This window comes from Plecotus auritus, assembly GCF_963455305.1.
Source record: "Plecotus auritus genome assembly, chromosome: 6".
NCBI classification, from domain to species: domain Eukaryota; kingdom Metazoa; phylum Chordata; class Mammalia; order Chiroptera; family Vespertilionidae; genus Plecotus; species Plecotus auritus.
In genome coordinates this window covers 135,324,080-135,340,738 of record NC_137773.1, presented here as the reverse complement: position 1 = coordinate 135,340,738, position 16,659 = coordinate 135,324,080, and the positions used below count along the sequence as shown (strand labels likewise).

The 16,659-nt window shown below is 50.6% G+C and overlaps 1 protein-coding gene across 3 annotated transcripts in view; it reads left to right on the top strand.

The window, feature by feature from the left end:
- The window catches only part of CACNA1D (calcium voltage-gated channel subunit alpha1 D), a 311,586-nt gene that overhangs the window by 272,268 nt on the left and 22,659 nt on the right, over window positions 1-16,659 (top strand). For all 3 annotated transcript variants that reach the window (XM_080675937.1, XM_080675938.1, XM_080675936.1), the window contains 8 exons: window positions 1,939-2,004; window positions 3,458-3,549; window positions 4,479-4,638; window positions 5,437-5,564; window positions 5,694-5,790; window positions 7,336-7,438; window positions 8,728-8,829; window positions 13,927-14,057. In XM_080675937.1, coding sequence (XP_080532063.1) covers window positions 1,939-2,004; window positions 3,458-3,549; window positions 4,479-4,638; window positions 5,437-5,564; window positions 5,694-5,790; window positions 7,336-7,438; window positions 8,728-8,829; window positions 13,927-14,057 — 879 coding nt within the window. The remainder of the gene's footprint in view (window positions 1-1,938; window positions 2,005-3,457; window positions 3,550-4,478; window positions 4,639-5,436; window positions 5,565-5,693; window positions 5,791-7,335; window positions 7,439-8,727; window positions 8,830-13,926; window positions 14,058-16,659) is intronic.

The following is a 16,659-nucleotide window of genomic DNA, read 5'->3' as shown; positions in this document are numbered from 1 at the left end:
AGACCCCAGAAGCCTCACAGCCTCTTGCTAGGGTGGCTTCTCCTCATACGGCTGCAACGGTCCTGTTGTCAGCTGGTCTAGATACAAATCCAGGACCACTTCGCCGGGGCCAGCACATCTCACCAGTGTCTTAGTCAGTGTCTGGGAGGGTTATGGAGTTGAGGACACTTAGGCGTAAACTAGGTCTCATTCATCACTGTGATTCTTCAGGCTGATCAGCCTGGTTCTAGTCTATTCCTGGACAGAACCTGGCTTCTCCCGTGCCTTCCAGCACCCCGCCCGGTACTCGAGTCCTCTGGACTGAGAATGGTATAAATTCTTGTTAAAAAGATACACCCATGTAGGGAATTTGTAGATAGGCACAAGCATTAGAAAATGAATCATACATCTTGTTTTTTATTTGACTATTTTAATTCAAAGGTAATAAATGCTCACATTAACAAGGGAAGTGATCCAAAGATATAAAAAGAAAAAGTTCACACTGACCCCCACCACCTCTGAAGTGACCAGCATTGACATCCCAGGAAACGTTTTTCCTCAGTGGGTAGGATTTGAACACGTAAAGAGGAGAAGGGAGTAGATCCAGAAACTCAAAGAAGGAAAATCACAAGTCCTGGTGGGGAAAATGCAGGAGGAGCCAGAATGCAGCTCTGAGACAGGTGGGCGGAGCGGGGCCTGAGGTGGTTGAGCCTGGATCTTGGTAAGGGATGAAACCCTAGATAGACAGTTATTAATATGGAGTGGAAAAAGCACCAGTTTGTGAACTGCTATAAAAACACAATGAATTCATGTAATAATATCATTCTTACTTTTAAAGAAATTGCTAAACTTTTTTTTACAGATAAATTCATGTCATGGGGTAGTATTCATAAAAACCTGAGAAACGGTGCCAACAGAATTCTTAAAATATTCCATAAACTAGGAAGAAAATGCATGAGGTATCGGAGAGCCTGACGCTTGCCCTGTAGACTCAGAGAACCGGTCCAGCTGCCAGGATAGTGTTACTGCCCTGGGCCCGGCTGGCGGTCACAGTGCAGAGATAGCACACATCGGGAAGTGTCACAACCACTGGCCTTTAGCGGGCAGGAGAGGAAGTCAGTGCTTTAAACATGTGTGCCTAGCATTAGGGTTAACAATCTGGGCGTTCTCTGGAGGTGTGCCAGGCACATGGACATCTTCTGTCACGTGGGAGGGGATAAAACAGCAGTTGAAGAATATTGGGTCAGAGGACCAGGGCTCTGACCTGACACACAGGCTTGTATCTGATGTTCCTAAGGAGAACCCAGGCTTGACGACCACCCAGGTAGCTCCTTTCTTCCCTGGCCCAACCCCCAGCTCAGTGGTTCTTTCGGAAAGTGTGCATTTTAAGAAAAGTGTCTTGTTTTCTACAGTGACAGCCAGAAAGTGGTTCTTTCCCTCTGGCCCAGTAATTCCACTCCCAAGACTTCTCCTTAAGGGAACATGTCAGCAGATGGCCAGGTGATTTTGCATAGAGCTCTTCCTTGGCAAGGTGAACTACAGTAGCCTCTTGCTTCCATGCACACAGGCCCACACAAGAAAGTGGGAGCCATCTAAATGTCTGATCTGGAACAGTTTGATCAATTGAGATCTTTCACAAAGGAATCCAGTGATGAATTTAAGCGTTATTATGAGAGTGGAGTGTCGGTGGTGACACCGCCTCGGGTTAGGATACACTGTTGACGACTGTGGGAAGCTGTCCTGCCTGCAGCTCCGTGACACTAGGTGTGCACATGGCTGGCATCTTCAGGACTGAAGTCGTTGTGCTGGGCTGGGGTTTAAAAAGTCAGTTCTCTCTGTGATGTTCTTTCAACATAATGTGGAATAGAAAAGCATGTGGGCCCGTGTGGGTCTTCAGTCTGTACGGAGCAGCACGGGGACTAGAGGCCAGTACTGAGCCGGGTGCTTCCTCTCTTCCAGGCGCTCCCGTATGTCGCCCTTCTCATAGCCATGCTGTTCTTCATCTACGCGGTCATCGGCATGCAGGTGAGCACCAGCTCTCAGGGTCCCATTTGCTCGGTAGTCCCAGATCTGGGGCAAGAGGCACCTTCGCCAGGTGGAATGGAAAGCCAACACGACTGCTGCTTAAGAGGGAAGGAGATGAGAAAGACATGGCTCTAAAGGAAAGAGCCTGTGGCAGAGAGAGCCAGGCTCAGAAGAGCAAGGAGGGGTTGGACTAAGCCAAGAAAAGCTGGGTTTGGTGGTACCCCTCACCTCCACTCTGAGTCTTGGGAGAGTCAACTGATCAGGAAAATTTATATCTGATTTTAGCAACAGGAAATGCCATACTCAGAGAAGCCAAGATTGTCCTATTTTCTGCACCTGACCTGGGACCCCTGTCTTGCCTCAGTAGCACCTTGAGAAGAAGCATGAGACCAGGTCCTTCTGTGACCCAGCTGGGGGGCTACAGGCTACGGGCCAGCTCCTCCTGGGGTGGGGAACAGGACGGGGGCTTCATCAACAGCAGCCCTTACCCGAAGCTGCATTGGGCAGAGCCTCCAGGAGGAGGGGAAGCGGAGGAGCCCCCCGTGGAGCCGAACCTTCCTGGGTGGTGTCTGCCACATTCTCACTGGGTTCGGGTAGATGCCCTTTTCCAGATAAGGGAGGGTTGTGAGTGTAAAGAGATGGCGTGTTTCCCGAGGAGAGAAGGGGTCATGCTTATTTATTCTATTCTGAAGGCAGAGAAGGATTCACAAGTCACTAGGAATCCTAGCAGGCGTTATGAACCGACAGTCACACGCTAGAGTCCCTGTCATTCAATAGCATGTGTGCTGTGTGCCCCGAAAGGTCCTCCATGGCAGGACGCTCTCACCCTAGTCCAGAGCTGTCTCAGAGAACTGGCACTGCATGCACGTACCACCCGGCTCACGGGGGAGGCTTAGCCTGCGCCACGCTCTTCTCAAATGTCAGTCTGCTTCTCTGAGTCCCACACATATTTCCTAACTTCCCCTGACTCTGGAGGGAAAACCCACCCTGCCCTCCGTGGCCGGCGGCCCCACGCTTGTCTGCAGCCTGACCTTTGTGCACACCTGTTCTCTTAATTTCCAGGTACACCTCTGAGGCCTCAGTTCTGGGCCTTCATCTCACTCCCAGGCGCCTCCCTGACCCAAGGCCCAGCCTCACCTATGCGGATCTCTCTGTGCGCCCCCCCCCCCCCCCCCCCCCCCCGCCGCAATGCAGCTGGCCCACCAGCTCTCATCCCAGGGCTGCTGCCTGGTGCTTGCTTTTCTGTCCCTCCTCTGGGGTCAGAACTCCCTGAGGGGAGGATGTATCTGCCGCCACCTGTTCCTGTGGTTAGCACAGTGACCCGCACGTGGGAAAGCCCTGTGGGTGTGGATCGAACTTGAGTTAGTTCTAAATTCAGACAGGGAGAGTTTCTTTTTTCTTTTTTTAAAATGACAAAATCTATTCTTTTTTCCCTAATAATTTCTCCACCTAGATGTTTGGGAAAGTTGCCATGAGAGACAACAACCAGATCAACAGGAACAACAATTTCCAGACCTTTCCCCAGGCGGTGCTGCTGCTGTTCAGGTGACTGATCCCTGCATGGGACACGTGGCTCTAGCTGTGGGCTGCAGAGTGACAGAGGACACATGTTACTCACCAGCGTGGCTGTTCCCAGTTGGTCCTGGTGGCTCTCTCTGCTTGTTTGTTTTGTGTTCTTAAACAGAGACACCAACAGCTCAGCCACAGGGTGTATTGCTGGCTTGTAGAAACTGCTGTGTTCATTTCAATTGTGGTGGTTTAAGGTTTATGCCTCTGGGAGTTAGTGGGTCTACTCAGGCCGCCAGGGAACTAGAAGAAGATAAGCGTACGCGTGCGGGCACCCACTGAAACACAACCAGGAAGACAAAGGTTTTGCAGGAGCACAGAGGCCTTTTGCACAGCCAGTGGGGCACATCCTAAGCTGTGGAATTTGAAATTCTACGGGATTGCTTTTAACCCCAGTTAATTAACTTTGCAAACAAGGATACCTCAAAGTGAGAGAACTTTCTAGAAATTATACAAGTAATTGATAAGGACTCAGTGACCAGATAGCAAGTCATTTGCAAGTTAGGCAGTTTCCAGTCCATGGCTTTCAACAAGGTGAACGGGGTCTTATCTAGTTGTCAGATGTTAAGTCATTAAAAGAGAATAATCGATAAAAATTTTAACATAAGGGTTTAAAGAAGAGAAGGCACAAAACCAAACATCTAATTTTACAAAAAGAATTGATATGCTCGTATCAATTGATATAAATCAAAGCTAGTTATAGCAGGGCCTCCACTTATACTGAAATAAATTGCATTTGAAAATAAGTAAGAATTTCATATTTTCACTAATTCAAACTGGCTTTTCAACAAATTCCTTAGGTTTTGCTCCAATGAGAAACTTTTTTTTTTTTTTTAATGTTTTAGTGGTCTGAGCCTCAAATCCCTCTATGCCTACTAATAGCCCTTCCTTTGCTTGCTCTAAAAAAGGTGTGCGACGGGCGAGGCCTGGCAGGAGATCATGCTGGCCTGCCTCCCGGGGAAGCTCTGTGACCCCGAGTCCGATTACAACCCCGGGGAGGAGTACTCGTGTGGGAGCAACTTCGCCATCGTGTACTTCATCAGCTTTTACATGCTCTGTGCGTTTCTGGTACGTGAGCAGAAGGGCTCCCCTCGGGGTCAGCAGGTGTTGGTGTAGCACTTGGAATTCAGACCAGGGACGTTGCCCCACTCACCTGCTGGGGGTATTCTATGCTGATGAGCAGCTTCCTCCATGCCCCTTGGCAGGCTTGGCTGGCTTTTGTTTTAATTGCCGGTGGTAAGCACCTTCCTTGTGAGCAGTGCTTCGAGGCTTTGTCACGGGCTTGTGCAGTCACTATCCCACGGCTTGGGACCGCTGGTTTCTTTATGAAAAGATCAAAGCCCACGCACATAGCAGTGACTTAAGACTGTGAGTTATTTGGTAGCAGTGAAACGATAATACTGTTGTGTGCTTCAAAGGTCCAGATAATTCCTCCCCCTGCCCTCCCCTGGGACTACACCAGTGGTCGGCAAACTGCGACTCGCAAGCCACATGTGGTTTTTTGGCCCCTTGAGTGTGGCTCTTCTACAAAATACCACAGCCTGGGCAAGTCTATTTTGAAGAAGTGGAGTTAGAAGAAGTTTAAGTTTAAAAAATTTGGCTCTCAAAAGAAATTTCAATCGTTGTACTGTTGATATTTGGCTCTGTTGACTAATGAGTTTGCCTACCACTGGACTAGACCAAAGCCATCCCGGAGAGCTAGAAGTCTGCTTTCTCGTTAACCGTTCTTCAGGAAGAGTTTTTACAGCCTCTCTGGGGAAATGGGTTCAAATGTTTTGTGACCCTATACTGAGGAAGCACTCACTGGGGTCTGGCCGGACGAATCTGAGTGCCACTGAGGCTCCTCCCTCTGATTTGCTTTCACAGATCATCAACCTGTTTGTGGCTGTCATCATGGATAATTTTGATTATCTGACCCGGGACTGGTCTATTCTGGGACCTCACCATTTAGACGAATTCAAAAGAATATGGTCAGAATATGACCCCGAGGCCAAGTAGGTTGGGAAGGATGCCCTGGCTGTTTGTGGAGGCTGTTTCTGGAACAGGGGCCGTGGTTTTGGGGAGGTGGGGTGCACTGAACGCTCAGTACTGCTGCCTGGACCTCACGCTCTGCTTTGTCTCAGGGGGAGGATCAAGCACCTGGACGTGGTCACCCTGCTCCGCCGCATCCAGCCGCCCCTGGGGTTCGGGAAGCTGTGCCCACACAGAGTAGCCTGTAAGGTGAGTGTCCCCTTGGGTGTCTGACAGCCTCTCTTACAGAGACCCCCTGGTTCATTCAGAAACCACTCAGTGACCTTCCCTCACACCTGCTGTCAGGCGCCCAGGATGCGGAGACGAATGACCCATGGTTCCCATCCTTGAGGTGCTCCCAGAAGTGTCACTCCTGGGACACCCTGTCAGCCAGCGATAGGAATAGGAGGGGAATTATGTCACTCGTCATTGGATGAAGGCAGGGGATGGTGACCTTTGCGTCAGGCCCAGGAGGAGAGACGTGGGGGTTTGTCAGAGATGGAAGGAGCACAGAGAACCCCGATGCGGAGGCACATGGGGCGTCATTGGTGTGACTGGAACAGAAGAGGAAGTGGTGGAGGACACAGGCGCGCATGGTGTGGCTATGAGGAACCTTCCAGGCCAGGCGGAGTTCCAGGGAAGAAGCATGGGTGGACTTCCTTGTTAGAGGGAGAAGTAAATCGGGGAAGGGGACACCTGGGAGAGCTGTGGGGACTGTCTGGGTGTGAAGTGACAAGAGCCAGAGTGAGGGCAGTAGGAGGGGGAGAGAGAGGAAGTGGCTGAGGGCTTCAGTGAGGAAGTGGAGTGGAGAAGACCAGGTCCCCGGGCGTTTCTAGTTTCTGTGCTGGTGGACGTGGCGTCGTGCCCCCTACGCCGGCGCTCCTGTCCTGAGCACAGGCGGTGGCCAGGCATGGGTGCGTCCAGACCTCCCGCTTTGTTTCTGTAGCTCTCACCTCAGACCCTGCTCTCTGGGAGCCCCGGCTGAGCTCAGTTTTCCCTCCCGAGAGCTCACAGTGACTCACCTGGAGTCAGCTGTAGCAACAGAAAAGAAGTCCCTTTCTAAGAGAAATGCAGGGTTTTCCTGTGGAAACTCTAACGTGTGGGAACCCAGCCAGCCTGCTCTCCAGGGCTGCTGGGCCGGTTCTAGACAGACCCAGGCAGCAGAGTAGAGTCTACTGTGTATTTCCAGCTTTCAGAGATTTTCCCAGCCACACCCATTGTTCCCTGCCCTGAAGGACCAAACACTTGCGGAAACCATGTGGACTCCACAAGGGTCGCACCAGGGCAGGTCCTTAAAGGACACTCTCGGTGTCAGGAATAGTTACGTACCACTGCTGTAGTTGTTGGAGGACCCGAGTCCCCTGCCCTGTGCCTGGCTCATTGTACCTGGTACCACATTTCACCCTCACAACAGCCTGAAGGATGTGCCCAGAATGGAGGCCTGACCACAGGACACAGGGAGCGCTGGTTTTTCAGAAAGGGAGAAAAGTGCTGGAACAGTGAGATGGGTAAACAATCAAGGTTAAACACAAAGACAGAGCATACCGAGGGCCAACATTTGTGTTTCGTGACTAAAAGCTTTGACCTTTGTCGTGTCAGAGCCCCAGCTGGTAGGTGCTCCTCAAATGGCTGGTGAGTTACATTTTTAGGGTCGACTGGAAAAGAGATGAGGGAGAAACAGAATCACTGCGGAAAAGGGCTGCGCTGTCATCAGTCATTCACATGCTGGTAAGAAGCTTCTCTTTCTGTTTGCAGAGACTAGTTGCCATGAACATGCCTCTCAACAGTGATGGGACAGTCATGTTTAATGCAACCCTGTTTGCTTTGGTTCGAACAGCTCTTAAAATCAAGACGGAAGGTGAGCATCCCCTGGGACCAGGTCAGGGGGTAGAACTGGGAGGAGATGCCACCTCCCACCTGTGTTCTTCCTTCTGGGCCTTTCCTTGTTGAGGGAGGGCCTGGGAAGGGCGTGGTGAGTGCAGTGAGAACCTTTGTGCTGGTGGCCCCACTGTTCCCACCTCCCTCATCCCTTCTTTCCTTCCTTTATGCTTCACTTTGTCCCTGAAAGTTTTGAGGTGACTCATGCCACTGCTTACTAGAGAGTGGAAATAGGTGGGAGATCAGGGCAGCATCAGCACCGTCACCCCTGAGCTCACTCCAACTGACCCTTACTACTCGTGTGACCTTTGTGAGGGTTTTTTTTTCTGTTCTGAGCTGTAGGTTGTTTCTCTGTGGGAAAGAAATGAACACACCTACGTAGGGGAAGTCCTGGGGATGAGGTGAGAGGATGCCTGCAGAAGCCCCTCTGCAGTGCTGACACGTGGTGGGAAAACACTATCACGACCAGCGTCTTCCCAGCTGAGACCAAAGCACACGGGTCTTCGGGGCCATGCTCAGCGCTGATAGGATAAGCCTGGAGCGTGGCCATTGCGGGTGGCTGGTAGCAGCTTCAGAGGTGGCATAGAAAGCAATTGCAGCAGGTTGAGGGGTGACCATGAGGTGGAGAAGCAGAGACTGTGAGGGTGGAGGGGGAAGAGGGGCCAGTGGTGGACACTGCGGAGTCAGTGGGCAGCTGTTTTTCCACGGCCCTGGAGCTCAGGCTGACTGTCCAGCAAAGCCAGCCCCCACAAGCTAGCGGGCTCCTTGCAGTGGGCCTCCTGCACCTGGCCCCCACCTGCATCAGCGAGGGATGCAGGAGGCGGGATGGCCTTCTGCACTGACCTGTCCGTTGAGGAGACAAACATCAGCCCATCTGATAAGACCAAGATGATGAGGGGACTACAGATGAGTCTGCACAATGGGAATTGAACGTCTTATGTGGGTGTAATCTAGTCTGGGTCTACAAGGATGGAGGCAGGATTTGGCACTCTAGGCTGGGAGCAGCGGGAAATGTATAGGTGTGGGCTTGGGAAGGTAGAACATGGATTCCAGAGTAAAACATGGTCTGTCCCACGGTGGAGTGACTGCAGCTGTTAGGAAGTGTGAATGGCCCTGACTGGGGAGCCTGCGGGGAGGAGCGCCCATCTGAGGGCCGTGCTGCCACCCGAGGGCCATGCTCCTACCAGGTCAGGCTGCAGCATGGTCCCAGCAGAGGGATTGCTGGCCAAGAAGCAAGGCTTGTTTTCTCCTCTTGCTCTTTGAATCCAGGGAACCTGGAACAAGCTAATGAAGAGCTCCGAGCTGTGATAAAGAAAATCTGGAAGAAAACCAGCATGAAGCTACTTGACCAAGTTGTCCCTCCAGCTGGTGGTCAGTGCATTCTCTTTCCTAAGTAGCTCTTGGCCAACACATGGGTTTCAGGGTCATGTCTGCCGCCAGCCCAGCTATAGGTTGCTTTATGTGTCAGCCAGGTCACTGAGGCCAAGCACCAAAGAAGGCCTCCGGCCCTCTGGTGTAATCACTTGGGGTCATATGAACAACATTCCAAAGGAGAGGCCTCAGCGGAAGGGGAACCAGACAAGGTGGCTGGCGCCGGGCTTTTCTGCTTGTGGGGGAATTAATGTTAGAGAACAAGCCTGCTGCCTCAAAACAAAAAGCCTAGATTTTTGGGGTCCAAAATGAAATTTTTAAAGCTAGTTTCCATTTATCCTTTAACATATTGTTGAAAGCTTCTCATCAAAAATTGATAGCTTTCAGAAAATGGTATTTTCAAAATGTTCTTGTCAAGACTGAGTTTACTACCATAACTAACAAAAAAATAAATGTCCCTATCATTAGAACTTAAGTAGGGACAGGACTAACAGGCATGCTTTTTTCTTTCGTTATTTATCAAGAAATAACCGACTAAACTTTTTTCAGATTTATATATATATATATATATATATATATATATTATATATTTATAATTTATACACTGTTTTTCCACTTTTGTTTGAGTGCACATGGACTTAGAAGTTGAGGTGGTTGTTTTTCAACTTTTATTTTCAAGTTTTAAAGGTGCAGGATCCGTTCAGGTCTGGACACTGACTCCAGAACCCCGGGCCAAGCTGGTGGCCAATACCTCCCCCTCTGAGAAGGTGACAACCTCTGGCTCTTGGGGAGAGAGCGTTGTGCTGGCCAGCTCTGGTCATCAGCATGAAATGAGAAGCAGATTGAGATGTTGTCGCTGCAGGGGACGCCCATAGCTAGCACGGTCACGGCTCAAAGCCGGGGAAGATGGCCCACAAAGAAATGATAAAGGGGAAGCAAAAAGGCCCCCCAAACCAAAAAGAACAAAACCATCAAACTCCCCCCCTCCCATCCCGGGAACTGATCCTGCACACATGTCCACGGGAGAACGGATACTGTTGTCCACAGAACTGATCCTGCACATTTAAAACAGCTCTTCCGTTTCCTTCTTTTCTTTAGAGCTGCACACCCAAGTGCTTGCATGGCTGAGGTTAATCGCTTTATTAAAAATTGTCGTAACAATGTGCTTGAGCTTTTTCTGCAGCTTCCATTCCTTTCAACTCTCAGTCTTTCAGAATATTCTGAAGCAATTCTGTTTTAGGGTGGTGGCATGGAATCAGAGTTATCTCTTGCCAACTGTATTCCCCTACAATGTTTCTCGAAATACAGATGCATGCTTCAGAATAGCGGTCTGGGCTGGCTGAGTAAACCTTCCCTTGAAACACCACCTTCATTACAAACTAGTCTCATGCACACATCAGGGCCCATCCTGGCTAGACCCCCTCAGACAGCATACTGTGAAGCTTCGTTTCTTTTCATTTGACCAGAAAAAAGTCCAGAATTTGGCTCACCATCTAAGTTCCCTTCCTTTGAAAAACTGACCAGCTTTTAGCTCTACTAGACATCTACTAAAAGCTACATATTCTTCCACATTCTTGGCCCAATGACGGGCCTTGGCTTTTTCTCTGCATCTCTTTAAATGGAGTGGGTATTAATCTATTTCAAAACGGCATCAAGTGGCACTGTGAAACCGAAAAGTAGGAAAGGGGGCTTCAGGAGGAGATGGGGTCCTCCGAAAGTCCCGTGTAGTGGCTTGTGTATGTGCTGGCATAATGTTGTCAGGCTGAGTCTCAGATAGGTGCTGCTGCCACTGCAGAAGGTCAAAAGGCCTGGGTTTCTGGCTGCGGTGAGCAGACCCTGAGTGAGGTGCTGGCAGCATTCTAATTCTGTCTCTTGGTTTTTGAGTCTTTCCCATGCCAGTCGGCCAGTGGTTCCCACCTTTCCCTCGCCATGGCACACTTAGAAAGTGAGACTATTCGTTCAGCCCTCCAGGCCAGCAAGTGGGTAGCTCCCACGGCTGAGGGGCTTGGTGTCCCCTGTGTTGTAACCTCGCAGAGGGCAGCAGACTGAGCCAGGCCAGCTGTCCCTGCGCCGGGACTAGCCGATGTGGGGTGGTCAGGGAGGCCCTTCCAGACCCGGTGACAGTAGGTGCCCATCTCAGGAGGAGTTGCTGGCACAGTGTGATGTGAGGTGCCCAAGACTGTCATGAGCATGATAATAAGGGGCCACTCAGGATGGAGCCCTTGAATACCAGCTGAGGACTTTTCTGTGCAGCAGTCTGTGGCTGTGGGGGCAGCCGGGCTGCTGTCTCCATCATAAGGCTGATTTCTCATTGCCCATCTCTGACCCTTGCTCATGTTCTCCCCTCCACTCTTGTCACGCATTTCATGGTTCCTCCCCTCCCAGAGGCTCTCCTTGCTTTGGGCCTTTGCTCCTTGACCTGGCTCCTTGGCCCCTTTGCCCTGAAGAGCACTAAGAGCTGGCCCCAACCCTTTCTCTCCAGTCCTGAGCCCAGACAGCCTCCCTGCATTCCTTCCTTCTCTTCCTTCCCTTCCTGTCCTGCAATGGCAGGGATGGGGAACGTCTGGCCCCGGGCCATATAAGGCCCAGAAATCATTTGGACTGGCCCTGCCAAGGCATTAAGGGTGAGTTAATTAAATGTTTGACCAAATATGGCAGGCTAACTTTTAAGCTGATAATTTGTATGGCCTGCAAATGATGTTATAAATATCCAAATGGCCCTTGGCAGAAGAAAGGTTCCCCACCCTGTGCTATGGCTTTCATTCTCCTGTTTTTAAGAGCTCTTCCTGGGCTCAGTCTCAGTTAGCTCCGCGTCTCAGTGGAGCAGATCACGTGGACTTTGCACCCTGCCCTGCAGAGCCCTGGGTGGCTGTGCTCTGCTCCATGTGGCCCCTCAGGGAGAAACACGTCAGCTCTGCACTGAGGACACTGTGGCCTGGCTCCAGCAAGGGTCAGAGTCCCTGGGCCCCTCCAGGCTCGCACAGTCGGGCTGAAGGGAGGTGAGGGTAGGCCTGTGTGTGGTGGGGCATCCCGGTGTGGAAGGAGGTGGTCTTCTGTGGATAGAGTGGCATTTTTCTGCAAGCCCCCAGAGAAGGCTTGGAAGTCTGGACTGAGAGGTCGCTATGGTGCAGCAGGCAGAGAAACCCCTAGGTCCCCAGGGGTCTCTGTGCAGTCAGCATTCGGTTCCCCTCCTGATTGCAGCCCAGTAGCGAGAGAGACGTGTACTCTGGGAGAGGCCACCCCACAGAAGAAGGTGGCCCGTGTGGCAGGAGGTAGGCCATCCCTCAGGGAGGTGGTGCAGAGGAGAAAGAGAGTTGGCTTGGCGCTCATGTCCCAACCTGACTGGCCTGGGGCAAGTCTTCAACTTTCTCAGCTGTCAGCGCGGGTTAGCAGATCCACCATCTCAGAGTTGTGGTTGAAGTGGCCAGGCAACCCGAGCGGAACTCCCTGACTCGGGGCCTGGCACCTGTAGATGCCCAATAGGAGGGGTGGCTGGAACTGGTGTCCAAACACCCCTGGGCAAAACAGAGAGCAGCTCAAAAGCAAAGGTTGAAGTGTCAACCCGCATGGTCCCTCTTCACCTCTCGCCTCCCTGCCCACAAGTGCATCATTGGAGCAGCCTGAGACAGGGGAGGGACCATGGTTTCACATGCTACACAAAGCCTGGGGTTCACTTTGGTGGCCCTGCACCATTCCAGACTTGCCCAGCTTGGGTTTGGAATGAATGCAATATGTTCTCGAAGTCAAACCACTCCAAGCATCTTCTCTCACAGTAACACTGAATAGCTCTTGACCAGGACATTTGGAGAGGCAGCCCTGGATGGCCCAGCAGTGTCCAGACAGAGACATCTTCCACATGGGCGCTAAACGAACCCCATCCATGGTGCATTAGGGAACACACTGGACCTCAGTGTCCCCCAACCTGTGTGCTCTAAAATCTGTTGCAGTGGATCTCACTGTTGGCCGGGTGTAAGATGATAGTGATTCTCATGGCTCAGTCATCCAGCCCCCAGAATGAGGGCCACCCAAGCAGGGGGCTGCGTACTTTACATGCCTCTCCTCCTGTGGTCCTCACAGATCCTCTAAGAGATATAACCCCCTTTATACATAGAGGTTGAGCTCCTTGCCCCAGATCACGTGAAACTCTTACAAGGGCAGCCTGGCCAAAGGTTTAGCTGTGCTAAAGCCTGAGGGCTAGCAACCATTCCACCCCCAGCCTCTGCAAATCATGGTCAGCGGTCCATGTCCACATGGGGTGGGCTCAAGCTTCCTACCCAGGAACCCTGGGCACACTGCACCCTGGGGGAGTAGGGCTTGTGGAGATCCTGGGGCACACACACACTGCCAAGGTGGTTTACCCGAGACAGCCAGAGCCTCTGTTCTGCCTCATGCATCACCTGTAAAATGCTCAGCAGAGTTCCAGTTGTTTCTGAACAAAGCAGAAGTAAGTCAGCTCCACCATGAGGTTAGTTGGCGCTGTCACTTACAGCACCCCCCATCCCAATGAAAAAACCAAACACACCACAACTAGTTCTGAATTACAGACCAAGAAATGGCATATGGAGGCTATTGGCAGAGAGTCAAGGGGCACATGAAAATCTGGGTTTGCAGTCACTTTAATGAACCTTCCTCTTCTTCTGAGCTTGTCTGTCCCCTTTCTGAAGTCTCTGTCTTTATCTCCAGGCATCGGGATTTGAATGGTTAATTGCCCTTGGAGTTCATGGTAATTACACATGCAAATCCCTGTGCACAGGGGTGAAAATATGACCTAGGAAAGCCTTTTTTGTTTTGTAATTTTTATTTTAAGTAAGTAACCAAGACAGCACTTGATAATGTTACTAATACGCTGCTCTACTAAACTTATGACAAATGTTATTTTCTGCAATTTTGAGTGTCAGTTTATCTAACTGACTCTAATTTTGAGCCTTAACTGCTTTGCCGAACCCTGCTTTTCGCTAGAGCTAGTCTCCCTCCTGTGTTATAAGCCGAGAGCTCAGTGCCTCTGCGCTGCCCCCACCCCCCCCACAGAAGCCAGTGTGTAGGCTCTTGGTGCAAATGTGCTGATTCGGGAGAGCTGTGTCTGGTCTCTCCGTTTAGATGATGAGGTAACCGTGGGGAAGTTCTATGCCACTTTCCTGATACAGGACTACTTTAGGAAATTCAAGAAACGGAAAGAACAAGGACTGGTGGGAAAGTACCCTGCGAAGAACACCACAATTGCCCTACAGGTGAATTGTTGTTTTGTTGTCTTACCTTTTCACTAACCACTTTACGAGCTTATTTGAAATATTAGAGAGCTGACAGTTCATGGTTGAGCAGTACCACAAGGATGTGTTTAAACTGAGATACTGCACACACCCTAAAATGTGGACTAGCCATTTCTGGGCCACCAGGTAAGTGCCTCCCTCTCCTTGCTTCCTCTGGCGACGGCTGCGGCCTGTGGCACAGGAACCCCAGGACAGCCCTGGGGGAGGGGAGCGAGCACTGCCCTTGCGCCTCTCTCCTCCAGGCTTCTCCCAAGGCAGTGCCCTCCCGGCAGGCACCCACCCACCCCACGCCCTGGGCTCCAGCCCTGGCTGCCCAGTAAACAGCTTTCCATCTGAACGCAAGTGCTTTGTTTTGTTTCTGTTTGTTTCTTACCCCACTGCTTGTTGGTTTTTGGTCCATTTCAGTAACATTCATCACCTCCTGGTATGTGTGTGTATGCGTGCGTGTGTGCATATGCATTTGTGCGTGTGTGTACATGTGTGTGTACGCCTGCGGTGTGTCTGTCTCTCTGTGTTGTCTCTCGATGGCCGTGAGGCTTGCTGTGCAAATGCTGCTCTCTTCTACCTGGCCAGCCTCTGGTCCCTACCCCTAAGCCAGCCTGCTCCCCCGCCCCCTGGGGTCCTAGAGTGTGGAGGTGGCTTTCTGGAACCTCTGGTTTCAACTGGGGTGCTAGGATACGGAGTCCTAGGTGGGCCCAGAGCTCTGGGATGGGAAGCAGGAGTGCAGGCGAAGGGAGTCCCAGTGGAGACCTGCACACGGGGGCCAGGAAGGGGACTTCGTGAGTGCTGGTGGTGAAGAAGGCAGGGTGAAGAGGGGAAGAGAAAAAGATGCTAAGAACTGGAAAAAGGGAACTAGAGAGGTTGGCGAGTTGTCAGAAACAACTGTTTAAATTAATCGAAAGCCCTGTCATCTCTGCTACCCACAGTGCTTTGAGTCCGTCACAGATAGGATAAAGGATTTTTCCCTTTTTAGTTTAATCTAAAATTACTTTTCTGTCCCTGTTATCACCACATCTTAAATTGGGCCTAACAGTTATTGGTAAGGGTCAATGTGAAATAATCCTGTACTTTTTTCTTTCTGGGGAAAAATGCCCAGTATTGACTGTTTTGTGTTTAAAGTGATGGTCAGGACTGAAGCAAAGGCTTGTGTGTGATCTCTCTGAGTGAGGGAATATGAACATGAATGATGATGAAAGAGTGAGTGAAGGAATGTGGGGTGCATACACATATGTTGGGTTAGTAGGTGACCTTATGTGACCATGACCTGCTGTTTCATGATAAAAACCTCTGCTCTACCCAGACAGCTGCAAGGTTGGGGGTGGCAGGTGTGGGGGGGGGGCGTAGCTGAATCCACCTGCAGGCTTCTGATCTTCCTTTCTCTGATCACATCTCCTAAACGTAGCTCAGTGGACCACAGGCTCAGGCAGGTGGCTCATTGCTGTGTCAGGTTGTAGACTTTGTGAGCAAAACGCTTTCACCTCTGGCTGATCCAGTTTGCAAAGGCCACAGCCCTTTGATCACAGTTCATAAGGAGTCTTAGACGAAGCAAACTGAAAAGTGTCCATTTGAACAGGTCTTGGGCCCACACGCTGTTGAGGGCAATGTGGCCAAGTTGGACGCAAAGAGAGGGGGTGGCGAACATGTTTCTGATGGCTCTTCCTGAAAGGAGCCTTGGGCCTGGAGGGCGAGGCCGGCCAGATGTCAGAGTGCCAGGGTGTCCTCTGCTCGTGGGACCTGCTTGCTGTTCTCAGGGTCTATCTAGTTGGTGGGGTCGGTGGAATTTGATGACTCTTCTGGAGGGGGAAATGTACTCTTTCATGGATAGCTGTGTCGTAATTTACATTAATCAGGTTAGCTCTGTGTTGTGAGGCCCTTCTATTTTCTGTGGAAGGCGTGGGTGATGACCACCTCGATACAGAGTTATACCTTTGAATCCCCAAAACTTCCCAATTAGATGGCTTCAGGGCTTGCTCTGGTGACTGGATATAGTCTTTTGATATTTTAAAACCTGAAAAGAACACATAGCTAAGGGGCTCCACTGAGTCTTCAAGTTGAAGGTTCAAATGATGTTAAAGCTGCCTTTTTAAATCATGGGTTAAAAGACTCTATTACATTGTACTACAGTAATGCTGAGGTGTGTGTTTTTTCCCCTCCTAAACATTTATCACCTTGTTATGTATGGAAAGAGTTTCATTTCCTTGGTGAAATGCAAATATTTCCAGTTAGGTGGTAATATCAACACATTTCCTATGGTTCCGGTGGGAGTTGATGTTGAGTGCACAGCCTAGAAAATTAAGTTGTGTTCATAACCTCGACAGATAAATTCTGAAAATGCATTTGGTTCTGAAGCAAACATTAAAAGTGGAAAATTTTTGTCTCCTTAGAGGACAATCCTAATTACATTTTTGGCTTCCTCTGCTCTAAAAATGGCTTTAAATGTGATTTGTCACTGTACTTTTAATCAGCACGAGGAGGCCCTTCCTTCCAGCATGACGAAGGGTATGTGATGGTGTAGCAGTTAGGGAAACGCGGTCCCGTGGCGATGGGAGAACCGCACCAAGAG